Source organism: Mesoplodon mirus (genome assembly GCF_964341445.2).
Source record: "Mesoplodon mirus genome assembly, chromosome: 10".
Taxonomy (NCBI): Eukaryota; Metazoa; Chordata; class Mammalia; order Artiodactyla; family Ziphiidae; genus Mesoplodon; species Mesoplodon mirus.
The window spans coordinates 40,080,323-40,098,097 of NC_138986.1; the positions used below are offsets into that span (position 1 = coordinate 40,080,323).

The following is a 17,775-nucleotide window of genomic DNA, read 5'->3' on the forward strand; positions in this document are numbered from 1 at the left end:
TCACTGTAGTATCTTTTTTTTTCTTTTTTGCCTCAACATGAAGTTTTTCTTTCTACAAATTAAATGAGAAAAAGAGGGAGATTGTCATACAAAATTGAAACGAATTCTAGATAGAACTTGCTTTTCACACTTTGTAATTTTTCAGCTCTGAGTGAACTTTTTATAAAATCTATGTTGAATCATTAGATTCTGTGTGTTGATCAAATGCTTACAAGGACCTTGTGATGTTCTTAGGTGAGGATCAGGAATCTAAGTCACTGTATTAAATCTGTATTATTTGCATAGATTTGATACTTTATAAAGGCACAAGTGAAAATTCAAACCATTGGCAATGTTTATTAAAACATATTATGTGTTAATATGTTGGGGGATGGAAAAGGCTTTTTGCTAAGTATTTTTATATATGTATACTTTGAACGTTTCATAGTTGGAGCCTATTGTTTATCAAAGCGTTAATCATAGCAATGCATTTTGGTCAGTAAGAAAACAAATATGGATAAAGTTTCTAAATTAGAGATGAAGCTGTAGAACAACAGTACCATATTTTGTGTCTCTGGGGTTATTCAGTGTTGAGTGAATGAGCAATAAAGTTGATAGCTTTTGTAGTTACAGTCTTAGGATGCCAACATATTCTAGCTCTCAAGACATGCTGATATTATTTTCAATTGTTTGCACTAAAAGATGTTGAAATTTAGCCTTTTCAACTACAAATACTGTTATTTTGCCATTAGAATAATATCCTTATTTTTTAAAGACAGTTTTCATTTCTCTATATTGATTTTATTTACCAAATTTTTATGTTCTTACTGGGTTTAATTCTTTATTCACTGATGCTGCTTCTTGCTGACACTTTGGTAATTTCTGTCTTTTCAGACATTAAGTTCACGCCCATGTCCCTATGAATTATATTCATGTCTTTTTAACTTACAAATGGGATGACAATCATTATATAATCCTAATAGTTAGATTCAAAATTGGAATATTATCTACACAGTAAGTAGAAATGAACTTAAGAGGAGAAAAGGGAGAATGAGATGACCTATAATGGCAACTACATTTTACTAAAAGAATGAAAATTGCCAAATTAACAAATGAGTAGACTGGGTTGCTTTTATTTCTGGTCTGATAAATTATGTAAGATTTAGGATTACCACTCTTCCTCCAATCAACTAAAAATAGAATCCCATGGGAAAAATTGAAAGTGCTTTGAAAAATAATATGATACTACATAAAATGTAATACAACATGATGGGTATTGTTCTGATTTTAAAAGCCTTTTTGTATTATGTCTTACACATATAGTCAATCTATAAATATTTTTAGTGATGAATTCTCCCTTTTATTAAATATTTATCTAGGCCTTTATGTCAAGTCAGACACTTTCTCTTTCTTTTTTCTTTCCATATTGTTTCTAACCTTGGAATTAAAATTTATTTTCTGCAGGTAAAGGTAAATGGCTTTGATTTGGCATCATCCTGTTAACTGAGAATAGGGATATAAGATTATGGTTTCTTTCCAATGTAGTAAATCTTGAGCTGCAGCTGTTGAGATACTTAGTTTAAAAATCAGAGTAAGTGTTTACCTTTGAATGGTAAAACTCTTCATGTGCTTCTTACTTTCATGTTTGCAACAAACATGAATGGCAACCAGCAGAAATAGATAACCTGCTAGTTTAGGTGCAGGTAATAAAGGAAAACTAATTCCTTATTTTTTTTAAAAAAAACTTTTCACTGATTTCTCCTATAGTACATGCTTAATTATCACATATTAAAAGGAAAGTGATATGATAATTCCAAAGTGAGGAATAATCTGTATAACATATAGATGTCATGGGTTTAAGAACTCACAGTTCAAACAAAATGAAGACATAGAAGAATTTAGATACTCTCACATTTAGAAATGTAGGGAGAACTAATATTAAGCATCTGTCTAATTGCTTCTTGGAGACCTCTACAGAGTCTTCTTATTTATTGTATTAAGAGTAAGCTGGCATAACTGTATTAATCTACATGGAAGAAGAAAAGATAAGCAGAAAACACAAATTGGAAGCAAATATTTCACAAATGAGCTTCAGTCTAATAGAAAGAAGGGTGACTTTCCAAATTAAGCCTAGGAATCTGTTGCTAGTTAGTTTATGAAATCTTCCATTTATTTGTTTCTTTTGTAGCAGTTGTTTATGATATTCTGTATAAAATGGGCATTCAAAATGTCTGATATCCTTGGAAAGAAGTACTAAAGGTTTTCTGTATAGATTTTCTTTGCATTTATATTAAGCTTACATTTTTCCTCCCCTTGAAATTGAGGTTCTTTCTTTTTACATTATTTATAGTATAAGTATAATCTTTCCTTCTATATAATAATCTTTTAAGAAACAAATTATACAATGTCATCAAGTATGAAAAGATTATGGTGCTTACCATAACAAAGAATTTCAGAGTCTAGGTATGAAATATTGACTCTAATTGAATTTTATAAACATGAAAGTTGATGATTTTCCTTTCTTCCATTTTACTCAGTGGTGGTAAGTAAGTGCTTAATTGCTTGTTGCCAGAGGGAGCTGTCCTGTGCATTGTAGGAGTTTTAGCAGCCTCCTGGTCTCTACTCACTAGATGCCCATAGAGCTCTCTCTTTGCAACCACCCCTCCCAGCTGTGACAGCCAGAAGTATCTATAGACGGTACTGAAATATGGGGAGCAAAACTTAGTCCATTTGAGAACTATAGCTATAGGTTCGTTTTTCCATTCTAGCACTTCATACAAATAGAATCACATAAGATACTTTATTTGTGCTTGCTTTCTTTAAGCATAATGGTTTTGAGATTCATCTAGTTTGTTACATGTACCACTTGGTTGTATCATTTTACTAAGTAGGATTTCAGTGTAGATAACTATGATTTGGTTAAACATCACTTTTTGTTTGTATTTTCTTAAAATCCTTAAAAACAACTGCTTTAAAATTTTTGGCTAATTGTATCACCTCAGTCCTTTCTGAGTCTTTGTATTAACTGATTTAACTACTGGTTATGAGTCGTTTTTTCCCCCTTTCTCGTGTTAGTAATTTTTAATTGAATATTCAACATTATTAATTTTACATAGTTGAGGGCTAGATTTTGTTGTCTTTAAAGAGTAATGGACATTTTTGGGCATGCAGTCAAGTTACTCGTGGATCAGTTTGATCATTCAGGGCTTTCATTTTTTTGTTAGGTACATGCAAAGTTGTCTTTATGGCCAATTTAACTCTGTTACTAAGGTGTGACTCTTCTGGTCTGTGGAACACTCTGGTAATGAAGGAGGACTCTTCACACTCTGTTTGGAACTTGGACATCTTCTAACCCTATGTATACTCTGGGAATTGTTCATTTTAAAGCTCTCAGCTGTTCTTTACCCAGTCTTGTGGAGCTTCACTCTTCAACTGCACAGCTGATTCTTGGCAACCAACTTGACAAAGACTTATACAGATTTCTGGAGTTCTTTCTTTGTTCATCCTCTTCAGTACTCTGATCCACAGATTTTAGTCTCCTCAGCCTCTCTGCAATTTGACTTCCGTCTCTTTAACTCAGCCAGACCTCCGGGGCATCCCCCTTCCTGCACAGTGATCTTGAAAGTGATTCAAGGAAAAAAAACAGGGCCCAAGTGTAAAAGTTACCTCATTAGTTTCCCTTGTCTCGGACATGACAGTCCTGTACTGCCTATTGGCCAGTGTCTGAAAACAGTGTTTTGATACATTTTACCCATTTTTCAAGTTGTTTATGGCAGGAAGGCAAGTCTGTTTCTGGTTCCTCCATCATGACCAGAAGCAGGACTCTGGTTTTTAATTTTTTTGTGTGATTATAAACATAGAAATTTTGGCAAACATGAAATTCTGTGTATCGTTCATGCTTGTTCTACTCCCCAAATCACTGATTCAGAGTTACTGTATTCCTATGGTACCATTCCTTTGATTCCATTTCCCCTTGCCTCATTCTCCATGCCCAAGGGCTTTTGCTGGAGTAAGATTGTTAGCCTCTCTCTGGACTTCCTCACTTATTCTGTACAAAGTTAGGAAAGAAAAATGTTTGGTAGGTGAATTTTGGAGAAGGAATGGAGAATCTTAGATTAGCCCACTTAAAGGCTGTATTTCCAAGTTAACCTATCTTTTTATTTTTTTTGTTTTTAAAAAGTTTTTTTAAGTTAACCTATCTTTAGATTATACTCATACCTTTCCTAACGAACAGTCAGGAGAGGGCTTTGGTTGTCTGTCATTGTCTGTGATTGAATATATTCAGGGCAGGGGAGATACTTGTAAGTCTATGTGGCAGGAGATCCAATTTATGGTGCCTAATTTAGCTGTTATAGTACTAGCACTGATATTTTGAACTCCATTTATCTTCTCCTGTCTACTTTTCATTTGGTTCCAAATTTAGAGGGGGGGAATAAAGGAACTGTTTCCCTCAAACTTGGTAACATCACAGATACAAATTTTCAATAAACATATCAAATCACTAAATATTTTTAGCTGTGACGCTGCATATTGAAGAGCTCATGCTTCCACTGAGAGCTGAGGGAAACGATAACCAGAGGTTATGAGCATACAAGGTTGTCTCTCTAGGAGTCTTGCAGGCACTCTGTCTCCAGCTCAGCATTTGTTTATTGTCTCAAATCAAATTTCCAGGTACTAAATTGGGCCCTTTAGCCTTTCTACCAATTGGTAGATTCAGATGCATATCACATTTGCTGCTTCAGAGTTGTTTACAGTTTAGTGCCTGTGCTCTTTTCCTTAGAATGAGATGAAAAAGCAAAATAAAATAGCAAATGTGAAAGGAGAGAGACAGGAGAGCAAGATGAGGCTGTAGAGCCGGAGGGAAGAGGGAAAAGATAACAGGATTTTTAAAAAGCAGGTAATTTACAGAAGAGCTGTATGGACATTCTCTATTTGAAGGAGATGGTGGTGGTTATAAAAGGCAGGCTTACACATGGATAGAAAGAATGACACAGAAGGAAACAAAGATGAAAAACAAACTGCATTTGTCTTTCCATTCATGTGCCACTAGTGATTTTTTATAGTAGTATAACTGACTCTTAACAGTATTATATTAGTTTCAAGTGTACCACATAGTGATTCAGTATTTTTATAGATTATGCTCCATATAAAGTTTTTATAAGATATTGGCTACATTCTCTGTGCTGTAATTATATCCTTGTATCTTACTTTACACCTACGGGGGTGGGGCAAGATCAGTGAAGGGGATTAAGAGGTACAAACCATTAGTGATTCTTAATAGGTTCTAGATAGTTTGTTCTTGGGAAATAAATAATGTAGATATTCTAAATGGAAACTATAAAAATTCGATTTTAATGCTGTTCAGTTGTCTTTTACCTAACTTATATTGAGATGCATTTAACATTAATACTCTGCTGTGAATAATATAATTTTCAACAAAATTATCAGCTTTGATATTTCTTGTTTAAAGGTTTTGAGAATCTTTATTAAAAATAATAATTTTCTCCTTTGACTAAATCAGTTTCATTTTTCTCTAGATATTGCTTCTGATTGAGGCCATTTATGGAATATTACAGAATCATTCTGGTCTTGATATTTAAAGAGAATAGATTAGATTAGTACTAAATATCAGAATTATACACTCTTCTAACAAAACAGTTCTTTCTGGTTTATGTGTATATTTATGAGTGTGCATATGTTTGATATATTTGTATACTCATGATGATTGTATGAAAGAATATGTCTGCAGCTTTGATGTGAGAAGGTTTTTTAGTGACCTAATTGTCAAATATGGAAAGTTACATAAATTATGATTTATATACTTAATCATATAATTTTATATATGATGACCATGAGGACTGTGTGAGGATATGTAGCTGCTTTTTTAGGACTAAATAAAACCAGTTTAGACCATTGGAATGATATGTATGTCTTTTTTGTTGTTGTTGTTATATACACTTCTTATGTATGTCTTGATTATGCTCAATTATACTCCTATCTGTGTATATATTGTATATGCATACACACAGGCATACACACACACACATGCTTTATGACATGTAAGTTTCATGAGGGCAAGTGACCTTGTCTGTCTAGATAAAATAAAATACTTTTTCTGGAACTTGTAACTGTTTACATAATTAAGTTGAATACTTATTTTTCAGTGTATCTAGCATGTTTTGTTAACATAACAAGTCATCTTTCTTATTAGACAATGATCTTGGCAAACTACTATTGCACTTCAAAATGTCTGATAAGCAAAGTGAGTGGATAGAAAACTGCCAAAGACAATTTTGCAAAATGATGAAGGCCAAACCTGATATAATCAGTGGAGGCGGTGAGTATGTTTTAATTTTTGTGAGTGTTTTGGCTTGAAGAGTATATTAACAGAAGCTGTGTTTTCCTGAAGACTAGTACTGGCATATCATATCTAGAATACATGATATTAATTCCAGAAGCCCATAGACTTCTGAGAAATTTGTGGTCCTGGAAAACAAAAATTAAAATTTGAGAAATTACTCAGCTTTCTTTTAGTACTGCTTCAGAGGCCTTGGAAGCTAAATCAACCTTTGCCTAGGTAACAGTTTGCTTGGTTTCACCAGCTTTCACCTAGCTATATCACACTGCTATGTTTTTGGAACTTTATTGAATGTTTTGACATGTTTTGAAACTCCGCCACATCCTGCCAAATAAATTTAGTGAATTTTAAGGAAATTTGGTGTGTGTGGGGGGGATAGCTATGTTGTCTAAACCAGCAAGCGAGTTGTTTTATGTTCAGATATTTATATGTGTGCATGCTTCCTAAAATTATCATGTTTTAATTAACATTATCTTAAATATAGTCTAAGAAAAAAGTTCTAATGTCAATATAAGCTAGATTTCTTGAAAGCTATAATTTAAAAATAATTGTCCTCTTTATCAGCCATGCTTTATGGTTTTCATGTTTGTATCATTTGCTATAAAATTAAAAATGGGAAATAAATGGGAAAAAAATAAGTTTATATTTTGTTGGAGAAATTATATTTTCAGGGAATATGATATATATGGGCAAGAAATCAAACATTATTCTCCAAAATTTTAGTGTAAAATGAGCAGTTCACCTGTTTTATACACCCCCAAATATTTTTAAAATAGCTATTAGAAGTATATATTTATCACTGGTTGCATAATAGAAAATATTTAAAATAGGTTTTGCAAATGCCAAAAGGTACAGAACAAAATGAGAAAGCAGCAGCTTGGAATATTGTTCAGTTTAAACACACTAAGTAAAGGTGTAGTTTTCCGAGTTTCTCTCTTACAGGGATGGTGATAAGACAAGAGAGAAATCACCTGTTCAGTCCTATCCATGACTCTGAAACAACATAAACAAGTAGAACATTACCATTAAAACTGTGTTCTATTTGGAATCTTGGGGGCACTTCCCACAAGATTTGACCTTAGTTCTACATTACTCTGATACCGTGTCCACTGTTAGATTTTGAGCTACTTTCAAAAGTAGATCTTGACCTCTCTGCCCAGCAAGGTCTAGTAGGTTACACAAAACTCAGTTACTTTTAACAGCAACTTTATAAGATAGTCTGCATTTTATGGATAAGGAAACAAAAGCCAGGAAATGTTAGATAACGAGCTCAGTTCACAGTGGCAGGCCCAAGAAGTGAATTCAAGCAATCTGAATCAAAACTCGTGCTCAGTATCAGTTTGCGATACTACCTCTTTGCACCTTCTCTTTACTACCTAATGTTTTCCACGTGGGAGGCAAACAAGTTATTAAGTAAACCCAGGTGAGCATAATACTGATTGAGATAGAAGATGTTAAAAGTTTTTAATATCTTCAAGTCTCATAGCATACCTGTTTTCTGTCTATAAGCTAAGATGAACTAATTTGGGGGGTAAGCTGCAGAAATACTAAACAAATAAATGCTTTTGTAAGGCAGGCATTCTTATTTGTCTGTGTGCATGCACATGTACATCTGGCTCTATAAGCTGGTTCAACTTGTTTTTTTTTTTTAGACATCTTTATTGGAATATAATTGCTTTACAATGGTGTGTTAGTTTCTGCTATATAACAAAGTGAATCACCTATATGTGTGTGTGTGTGTGTGTGTATATATATATATATATATATATTCCCATATCTCCTCCCTCTTGCATCTCCCTCCCACCCTCCCTATCCAACCCTTCTAGGTGGTCACAAAACACCAAGCTGATCTCCCTGTGCTATGCAGCTGCTTCCCACTAGCCATCTATTTTACATTTGGTAGTATATATTAGTCCATGCCACGCTCTCACTTCCTCCCAGCGTACCCTTCCCCCTCCCTGTGTCCACAAGTCCATTCTCTACATCTGCCTCTTTATTCCTGTCCTGCCCCTAGGTTCTTCAGAACCACGTTTTTTTTTAGATTCAATATATATATGTGTTAGCATACAGTATTTGTTTTTCTCTTTCTGACTTTCTTCACTCTGTATGACAGTCTCTAGGTCCATCCACCTCACTACAAATAACTCAATTTCGTTTCTTTTTATGGCTGAGTAATATTCCATTGTATACATGTGCCACATCATCTTTATCCATTCATCTGTTGATGGACACTTAGGTTGCTTCCATGTCCTGGCTGTTGTAAATAGAGCCACAATAAACATTGTGGTACATGACTCTTTTTTTTTTTTTTCGGTACGCGGGCCTCTCACTGTTGCGGAGCACACACTCCGGACGCGTAGGCTCAGCGGCCATGGCTCACGGGCCCAGCCGCTCCGCGGCATGTGGGATCTTCCCGGACCAGGGCACAAACCCGTGTCCCCTGCATCGGCAGGTGGACTCTCAACCACTGTCCACCAGGGAAGCCCCATGACTCTTTTTGAATTATGGTTTGCTCAGTGTGTATGCCCAGTAGTGGGATTGCTGGATCGTATGGTAGTTTTATTTTTAGTTCTTTAAGGAACCTCCATACTGTTCTCCATAGTGGCTGTATCAATTTACATTTCCACCAGCAGTGCAAGAGGGTTCCCTTTTCTCCACACCCTCTCCAGTGTTGATTGTAGATTTTTTGATGATGGCCATTCTGACTGGTGTGAGGTGATACCTCACTGTAGTTTTGATTTGCATTTCTCTAATGATTAGTGATGTTGAGCATCCTTTCATGTGTCTGTTGGCAATCTGTATATCTTCTTTGGAGAGATGTCTATTTAGGTCTTCTGCCCATTTTTGAATTGGGTTGTTTGCCTTTTTGATATTGAGCTGCATGAACTGCTTGTATATTTTGGAGATTAATCCTTTGTCAGTTGCTTCATTTGCAATTATTTTTTCCCATTCTGAAGGTTGTCTTTTCGTCTTGTATATGGTTTCTTTTGCTGTGCAAAGGCTTCTAAGTTTCATTAGATCCCATGTTGAATAATAGGTGGTGAGAGTGGGCAACCTTGTCTTGTTCCTTATCTTAGGGGAAATGGTTTCAGTTTTTCACCATTGAGGATGATGTTGGCTATGGGTTTGTCATATATGGCCTTTATTATGTTGAGGTAAGTTCCCTCTATGCCTACTTTCTGGAGGGTTTTTATCATAAATGGTGTTGAATTTTGTCTAAAGCTTTTTCTGCATCTGTTGAGATGATCATATGGTTTTTCTCCTTCAGTTTGTTAATATGGTGTATGACATTGATTTGTGTATATTGAGGAGTCCTTGCATTCCTGGGATAAAACCCACTTGATCAGGGTGTATGATCCTTTTAATGTGCTGTTGGATTCTGTTTGCTAGTATTTTGTTGACGATTTTTGCCTCTATGCTCATCACTGATATTGGCCTGTAGTTTTCTTTCTTTGTGACATCTTTGTCTGGTTTTGGTATCAGAGTGATGGTGGCCTCATAGAATGAGTTTGGGAGTGTTCTTCCCTCTGCTATATTTTGGAAGTTTGAGAAGGATAGGTGTTAGCTCTTCTCTAAATGTTTGATAGAATTCATCTGTGAAGCCATCTGGTCCTGGGCTTTGGTTTGTTGGAAGATTTTTGATCACAGTCTCAATTTCTGTGCTTGTGATTGGTGTGTTTAATCTTCTGTTTCTTCCTGTTTCAGTCTCGGAAGGTTGTGCTTCTCTAAGAATGTGTCCGTTTCTTCCCGGTTATCCATTTTATTGGCATATAGTTGCTTGTAGTAATCTCTCATGATGCTTTGTATTTTTGCAGTATCAGTTGTTACTTCTCTTTTTCATTTATAATTCTATTAATTTGAGTCTTCTCTCTTTTTCTCTTGATGAGTCCGGCTGATGGTTTATCAATTTTGTTTATCTTCTCAAAGAACCAGCATTTAGTTTTATTGATCTTTGCTACTGTTTCCTTCATTTCCTTTTCATTTATTTCTGATCTGATTTTTATGATTTCTTTCCTTCTGCTAATTTTGGGGTTTTTTTTTTTGTTGTTCTTCTTTCTCTAATTGCTTTAGGTGTAAGGTTAGGTTGTTTATCTGATAATATCAAAGCACTAGTAAATCACTTTAAAAAAAAGACATATACAGCCTGCTATAAGCAGAAACAGACATTAAAGCTCATGAAAGAAAGCATAAGAGGTGCTATGATGATGAAAGCCTGCGGCCTGAAAGGAGGATCCCTAATGGCTGATGCTAAAGGGGCAAAAACATCAGTTCCTTTGTTTTTCCACTCACTTTAACCTTGTGAGCACCATCATATATCGTTATTGGTCTAGGCTTAATGGCATTCTTCCAGTGGTATTTGCCCATCATGTGATTCTGTTACCAAAGCTCCTTTTTTCATACACCCTCTTCTTGGCATAATTAACCAAGGGAAAGAGGAATTCAGCACAATTTCTAATCCATCACCTTCTGAATCCTTCTGTGCTTCAGCTATACCATAACAACTCAAAGTTGTTGTGTACCCATGGACTTTAAATCGGCCTGTCTTCTATCTACTTATGGCTATAAAGCAGTTGTACTTGATACAAGCAGATAATTCTCTAAGACTCAATATTAATCACATGATGAATAATATAAGAACAAAGAATGGTTTCAAATAGGCTAAGAATAAAAAAATGTTGTGTGTGGTTGTCTAATTTATATGATAGAGCTTACATCCAGCCTTTAAGGAGTCTAAATATTCATAATGAAAAAAGTACAGAGATGATTTCTACTTTTAAAAGATGAAGTAGTTGATCTTTCCCTTTTTCCCTCATCCTGTGTACAGCTAAGATTTCTGGATATCATCTTATGTTTTATATGTGACTCTGGAAGATGGAGAGAAGGCAGACTGGCTAGGGACCTTGGGACCTAAGGAACAACTCAGAGGTGATGTTTCTTGGGTTTTCTTTTTGCCTTGTATATCCTGGGCTGAGTACTTAAGATTGCCAACAGATGCAGGAAGAAAAATGAGGGCTGGGCAGTAAAAGCCTGCTCTCTCTAACCAAAGGACCAGGAAAAGTGCAATCTACCAAGACAAAATTTGTAGATAGTGACCACTTTAATCCAGACAAACACCACTTTAGAAAATATTGCCAACAAGACTTGGGGTTCAGCCTGGACTTCTGTTCTCACCTGCCAGTAATGAGGCACCCCTGCCTCTCCCTGGTAGGATGGTATCGGAGGAGACCTAGGTAGAGAGTTAGGAATTTCACCATCACCCAATGGTAATAAGGCCACCATCTCTCCTTCCCCTCCACACATGTATTTGTTTCACACATGAAACAAATTTTAAAATACAAAGTGTCAGCAAAGAAATATATAAAGAAAACCCAAAAGGAAATTTTAAAACTGAAGAATTCCATTCCCAAAATAGAAAGCTCAATGGATGGGCTCAACAATAAAATAGAGGGGACAGAGGAAAGAATCAGTGAACTTGAAGATATTAAGAGAGGAAATAGACTGAAAAATTTTTTTTAAAAAGATTGAATCCCAAAGTCCTGTGGAACCATAACAGAAGATCTAACATTTGCATCATTTTGGAGTCATGGGAAGAGGTTGGAACTACAAATGTATTTGAAAAATGATGGCTGAAAACTTTCCAAATTTGGCAAAAGACCTAAGCCTGTGGATTCTAGAACCTCAGAGAGGGTAGACCCAAAGAAGTCCACACCAAGACACAATACAGTTGACCCTTAAACAACACAAGGTTGAACTGTGTAGGTCTACTTATACACAGGTTTTTTTTTCAGTAGTAAATACAGTACTAGATGATCTGAGGTTGGTTGAATCTGTGAATGAGGATAAGGAGGGCTGACTATAAATTATATTGGGTTGGCCAAAATGTTTGTTTGGTTTTTTCCATAAAATAGCTCCAGTAGCACTTAGTTGTCTTTAACTTCATTTGAAACAATTTTGTTAGACTGTGTTGTGACAGCTGTCACATCAGCATGCATTTTAAAAAAAAACATCAAAATTGATGAATTTTTGTGTAGCCATTTTAATATTGAAGATGAAAGAAAAAAGCCACATCTTCGGCTTTATTTCAAGAAAGGTAAAAACCCAACCAAAATGCAAACAAAGATTTGTACAGTGTATGGAGAAGGTGCTGTGACCGATCGAACGTGTCAAAAGTGGTTTGCAACGTTTCATGCTGGAGATTTCTTGCTGGACGATGCTCTAGGGTCTGGTAGCCCAGCTGAAGTTGATAGCGATCAAATCGAGACATTAATTGAGAACAATCAACGTTATACCACACCGGAGATAGCCGACATACTCAAAATATCCAAATCAGGCGTTGAAAATCATTTGTACCAGCTTGGTTATGTGAATCGCTTTGATGTTTGCGTTCCACATAAGTTAAGCAAAAAAAGCCTTCTTGACAGTATTTCCACGTGAGATTCTCTACTTAAATGTAATGAAAACATTCTGTTTTTAAAACAAATTGTGATGGGCGATGAAAAGTGGACACTGTACAATAATGTGGAACAGAAGAGATCGTGGGGCAAGCGAAATGAACCACCACCAACCACACCAAAGGCCCGTCTTCATCCAAAGAAGGTGATGTTGTGTATATGGTGGGATTGGAAGGCAGTCCTCTATTATGAACTTTTTCCAGAAAACCAAACGATTCCAACAAGTACTGCTCCCAATTTAGACCAACTGAAAGCAGCGCTCGAAGAAAAGCATCTGGAATTAGTCAACAGAAAATACATAATTTTCCATCAGGATAATGCAAGATTGCATGTTTCTTTGGTGATCAGGCAAAACTGTTAACAGCTTGGCTGGGAAGTTCTGATTCATCCTCCATATTCACCAGACATTCCACCTTCAGATTTACATTTGTTTTGGTCTTTACAAAATTCTCTTCATGGAGCAATTTTCAATTCCCTGGCAGACTGTAAAAGGCACATGGGACAGTTCTTTGCTCAAAAAGATAAAAAGTTCTGGGAAGATGGAATTATGAAGCTGCCTGGAAAATGGCAGACGGTAGGGGAACAAAATGGTGAATACATTGCTCAATAAAGTTCTTGGCGAAAATGAAAAATGTGTCTTATTTTTATTTTAAAAACCAAAGGAAATTTTTGGCCAACTCAATACATGATTTTTGACTGTGCAGGGAGTTGGCACCCCAATCTGCCCGTGTTGTTCAAAGGTCAACTGTATAATCAAACTTCTGAAAATTTAAGACAACTCTTAAAAGCAGAGAGGGAGAAACAACACCATAGCTACAAGGGAAAATCAGTGCAAATGACAGTGGACTTCTCCCCAGAAAAGATGGAGGACAGAGGAAGTGGCATGACATTATTCAAGAGCTGAAGGCAAAGAACTGTCAACCTGAGCTCTGTGTTTTTTGAAAGTAGCCTTCAGGAATATTGAGGAAATCAAGACATTCTCAGGTGAAAAATATGTCACCAGCAGACCTACCCTAAATAAAGGAATAAAGGAATTTTTCTACCTCTGTCATGTGCCTGCAACCTCCTGTTAATCTATAATTGTACAAACTTTGTTTTAAAAACAAGGAATGAATATAAACTACTTGAGAACATTGAGAAAAATAGTCTGTGCTTATAATTTGTATAAAAAGTGAACATAGTTGGATGTGGTGAGATTATAAAGTGCTTGAAACACATTAGTAGAGTTCTGACTTCATGGAGGGTAGAGAGATGAGAATTGTAAGTTCTGAATACTGAAGTGTTCAGAAACAAACATCTGGTGGTTACATGAAGGATGGTGATTGGGAAAAAATTGCACGCATAATGTAATTGTCTTGTGATCTGGTGATGTGCCAGCAGTGATAAAAGATGAAAGAATTAAAGAGTGAATCCTGGAGAAATTTTGCATGTTTACAAACATTGAACTTTTTGGAACCAGCTGTTGTTGTGATGGCAATGCCAAGGGAGAAAACAGTCAATATCCAAGTATCCCTGAACAAGCTGCCTTCAGTTTTTCCTCATCAGTAAAACCCATGTCCTCTTTTTTATATACGTATTATAAACCTTGGTTTCATAGTCTACTAATGTCATAGTCCAACCCTAGGGAATAAATATAATTAAAAGGACATCTCCTAATTTAAAGTCCTTTTGAAATTCCAGGTCTGTCATTTAAAATAAAAATCCACTTAAAACAATATTCTATAGTTTACTTTCTGGATAGTAATATCCTGGAGTTAATTTACTCTTGAAGTTAAGAAATGTTTTATGTGAATTAATTTCCTTGAGTCGCAGATAATGGAATTTTTAGTGAATTGACAGATACTGAGTCATACTGAGACAGCCACTATAGTAATTATGCAGTTTAGCTACACTTATGTTTGGTTAGTTAGAGAGATGGTACCAATAAATTGTAGCCATGGCTTCAATTACCATATATGGATTAGTTTTTAACATTGTTCCATGGCTGTAGCTTATCCCTCAAAATATTTGGAAGTGCATAGTGCTGTTCATATGGGTTGCTGGGCAAAGCAAAAATACTGGAATCAGCAGAAATTCAGAACCTTCTCTAGGTAGTTCAGTGATGTCATCCTTGTATAGGATGCATAGAATTACTTTATAAGCCTCCAATATATTGATCTAAGAACATAATTTCATATTTCAAGATCAGTGCTTGCTGGAAAGTAGTATGCTTTGCAAAGTCTGCAGTTAGTCTGGTGACTCTTAAGTTTCAAATCATATTGTGTTTTAGCAGCTTCAGAGATGTGTATTTTGTCTTCACTAACATATGTTTAGCTGTCTGATGGCTAAACCTGATATCAGGCATTGGATTCAAATAACTGTTCAGCAGTATGCTGTGATTTTTTCCCATTAACTCAGCCACTTTGCTTAAATGCATAATTTGTAACAAACATATGGTTGTGCTAAAATGAGAATAATTATAGTTGAGTTTTAAATGGACATTTCCATTTAAAATTTTTATATAATCTTTGTTACTAATGTATATCTCACACCTTATTAGGAATGATTGTATCTAAATTTCATCGACACATTCTTTCTGAAAAATTATAATCTCAAGAGACAGCATTAGGTGACTTATAAACACACATGTAGAAGTTGAAAGCTCTCACCTAAGGGCCATTATTTACATATAGGTTCATAGAAAAAAAAATTTGAATGATTTCTCTAAGAGTGGGAGAATTTGTGCCTATGTATGTGAAGATAGACCCAATCTAAACAACTATAAGTTTAAATAATCTACAATACTGGTGTCCTTTCTGATCCTCGACTATTGTATTTTCATACTTTTAAATATTCATTTCAACTTGAAATCAGAATATGAATAGAGTTCCATGAATAAAAAATTTCATTTTTATCTTGAGATATAGCTCAAGCTATATCATGAGATGTAGCTTGTTAGACGTATAGTTGTTAGAAAGCATATGTTATTCCTCTTTGACTTTACATTTTTGACATGTTGACTACTAATTTTCCTTCATGAATTATATCTTTAAAATGCACTTGGATGTGAAAAAGGGTGCATTCAGTTAATACAGGTCATAATCAGAATCCTGAATATAACTAGGGCACAATTTTAAAAGGTGACTAAAACTTACTTTCTGTAAGTGTAAGCATATCAGTTACCCTCCAGATATATTTCTTTCCAGCAAAATTAATTCTAGATTGGATATTAATTATAATCCACCTGGTTATATCCATTTGGGAAGTAATATACGCAAACACTGTGGCATTATTTATATACTATTACATTGAAAGGCATCTTTTTCAACTTTTCTTTAAATTAATAAACTTAGAGCAGTTTTAGATTCACAGCAAAGTTGAGTGGGAAGTACAGAAAGTTCCCACATACGTTCTATCCTTACATATGTACAACCCCTCCCCCTATTATCAGCGTCTCACACCAGAGGGGTACCGTTGTTACAACTGATGAACCTACACTGACATATCATTATCATCAGGAGTCCAAAGTTTACATTAGGGTTCACTCTTGGTGTTTCACATTCTATGAATTTTGACAAATGTCATAGTACTGACACGTATCCACCATTGTAGTATCTTACAAAAGAGTTTTCACTGCCGTAAAACTTCTGTGCTCTGCCTGTTCATCCTTCCCTCTCCCCAACCCCTGCCAAGCCTACTTTTGATCTGCTTGCCTTGAACAGATACCATCTGTTGCAAAGTACATAAGACATAATATGTCCTGCTTTTGAAAGGGATGTGAGCTACGCATTGATTCTGGTCTTGGAGCTCACATGATTTTTTTTCTGCATGTGTGAATGATGATGGTAAGATATTATAGCCTAGTTTGTGATTTTTTTCTGAATTGAAATCATTAAGCAATTTCTGAAGTAATCCTTAGAAGATCTAAAGATAACAGATTCTTTTCCAGTTTTACAATGAATAGGTTCTCAGTGAAGCTATTAAAATTTAGTTTATATTGGAAACATTGTTATGAGTATTAAAATGATGTTTTGAATTGGCCCCTCTTAAGAGCATAACTGTGAAGCAGCTCTGATGACTTTTTTCTACTAGTCTGTGGTTTAGAAATGCAGTATCACATATTGTTCTTGACCTTTAGCATCCTAATTATTCTCTTGTTTATTACAGCTTTAGTAGAATTACTTGAAAAATTTGTCCTTCATCTCTCTGAAAGCCCATCTGAATGCTACTTCCCCTCAGTGGAATATACAGGTACAGTTTAAACATTTTTGTATTTTGGAAAGTGCTCAATGTGCAAATAGATAATGTTTTGTAGAGGAGTGTAATTAGACACAAATATGCACAAGGTTTTTTCACCCTAAAAAATCTCTCCCTTTGTGCCATATACATTCCAGATATCTTTCAGTTTCTTCTGTGCAAATATCTGGGTTTCCTTATAACTTTCTAGCTTCGTTTTTGAGCTCTTTTTTTTTCTGTCTACCCATTAAAAATTGTTTTTCCTTAAGGCAATATCTTCCAATGTCTTTCACTCTTCTGTTTTTATCCACTTCCTAGTGGATAAAATCTCCTAGTGGATCTCATCTGCTTGTACTGTTCTACCCACCTTATATATTGATGACTTCTAAATATACCTCTTCTACTCAAAGATCTATAAGCTTCATTCTCATATTTCCAGATGCTTAATCGGTAAACATCACCTGGATGTGCTAAAGAACCCTCAAGCTCAAAATGTCCATCTTCTCATACCTCACTGAGATACATCCTTCTCCTACACTGTCTATTTTTGTGGGCAGTGCAATCATCTGTCCATCTAAGCCAAGTTCCCCCCCCCCCCGTCACCAAACTGTATTCTGTGTTCTTAATATAGCTCAAATTTATCTACTTATATCTATCTGTATTCTTCTTTATGTTAGTTTAGGCCACTATTACTTTTTGCCTAGGTTATTACAACATTCTCTTTACCTGTTGTCTCTAATTGGAGTGTCATTTCTTTTCAGAGGTATTCTT

General features: G+C 35.3%; 1 protein-coding gene across 1 annotated transcript in view; it reads left to right on the plus strand.

The window, feature by feature from the left end:
• TBC1D32 (TBC1 domain family member 32) overlaps window positions 1-17,775 on the plus strand; it is a 181,137-nt gene that overhangs the window by 120,649 nt on the left and 42,713 nt on the right. The window contains exons 27-28 of the mRNA XM_082633325.1: window positions 6,191-6,316; window positions 16,936-17,019. Of these exons, the coding sequence (XP_082489451.1) occupies window positions 6,191-6,316; window positions 16,936-17,019 (210 nt within the window). The remainder of the gene's footprint in view (window positions 1-6,190; window positions 6,317-16,935; window positions 17,020-17,775) is intronic.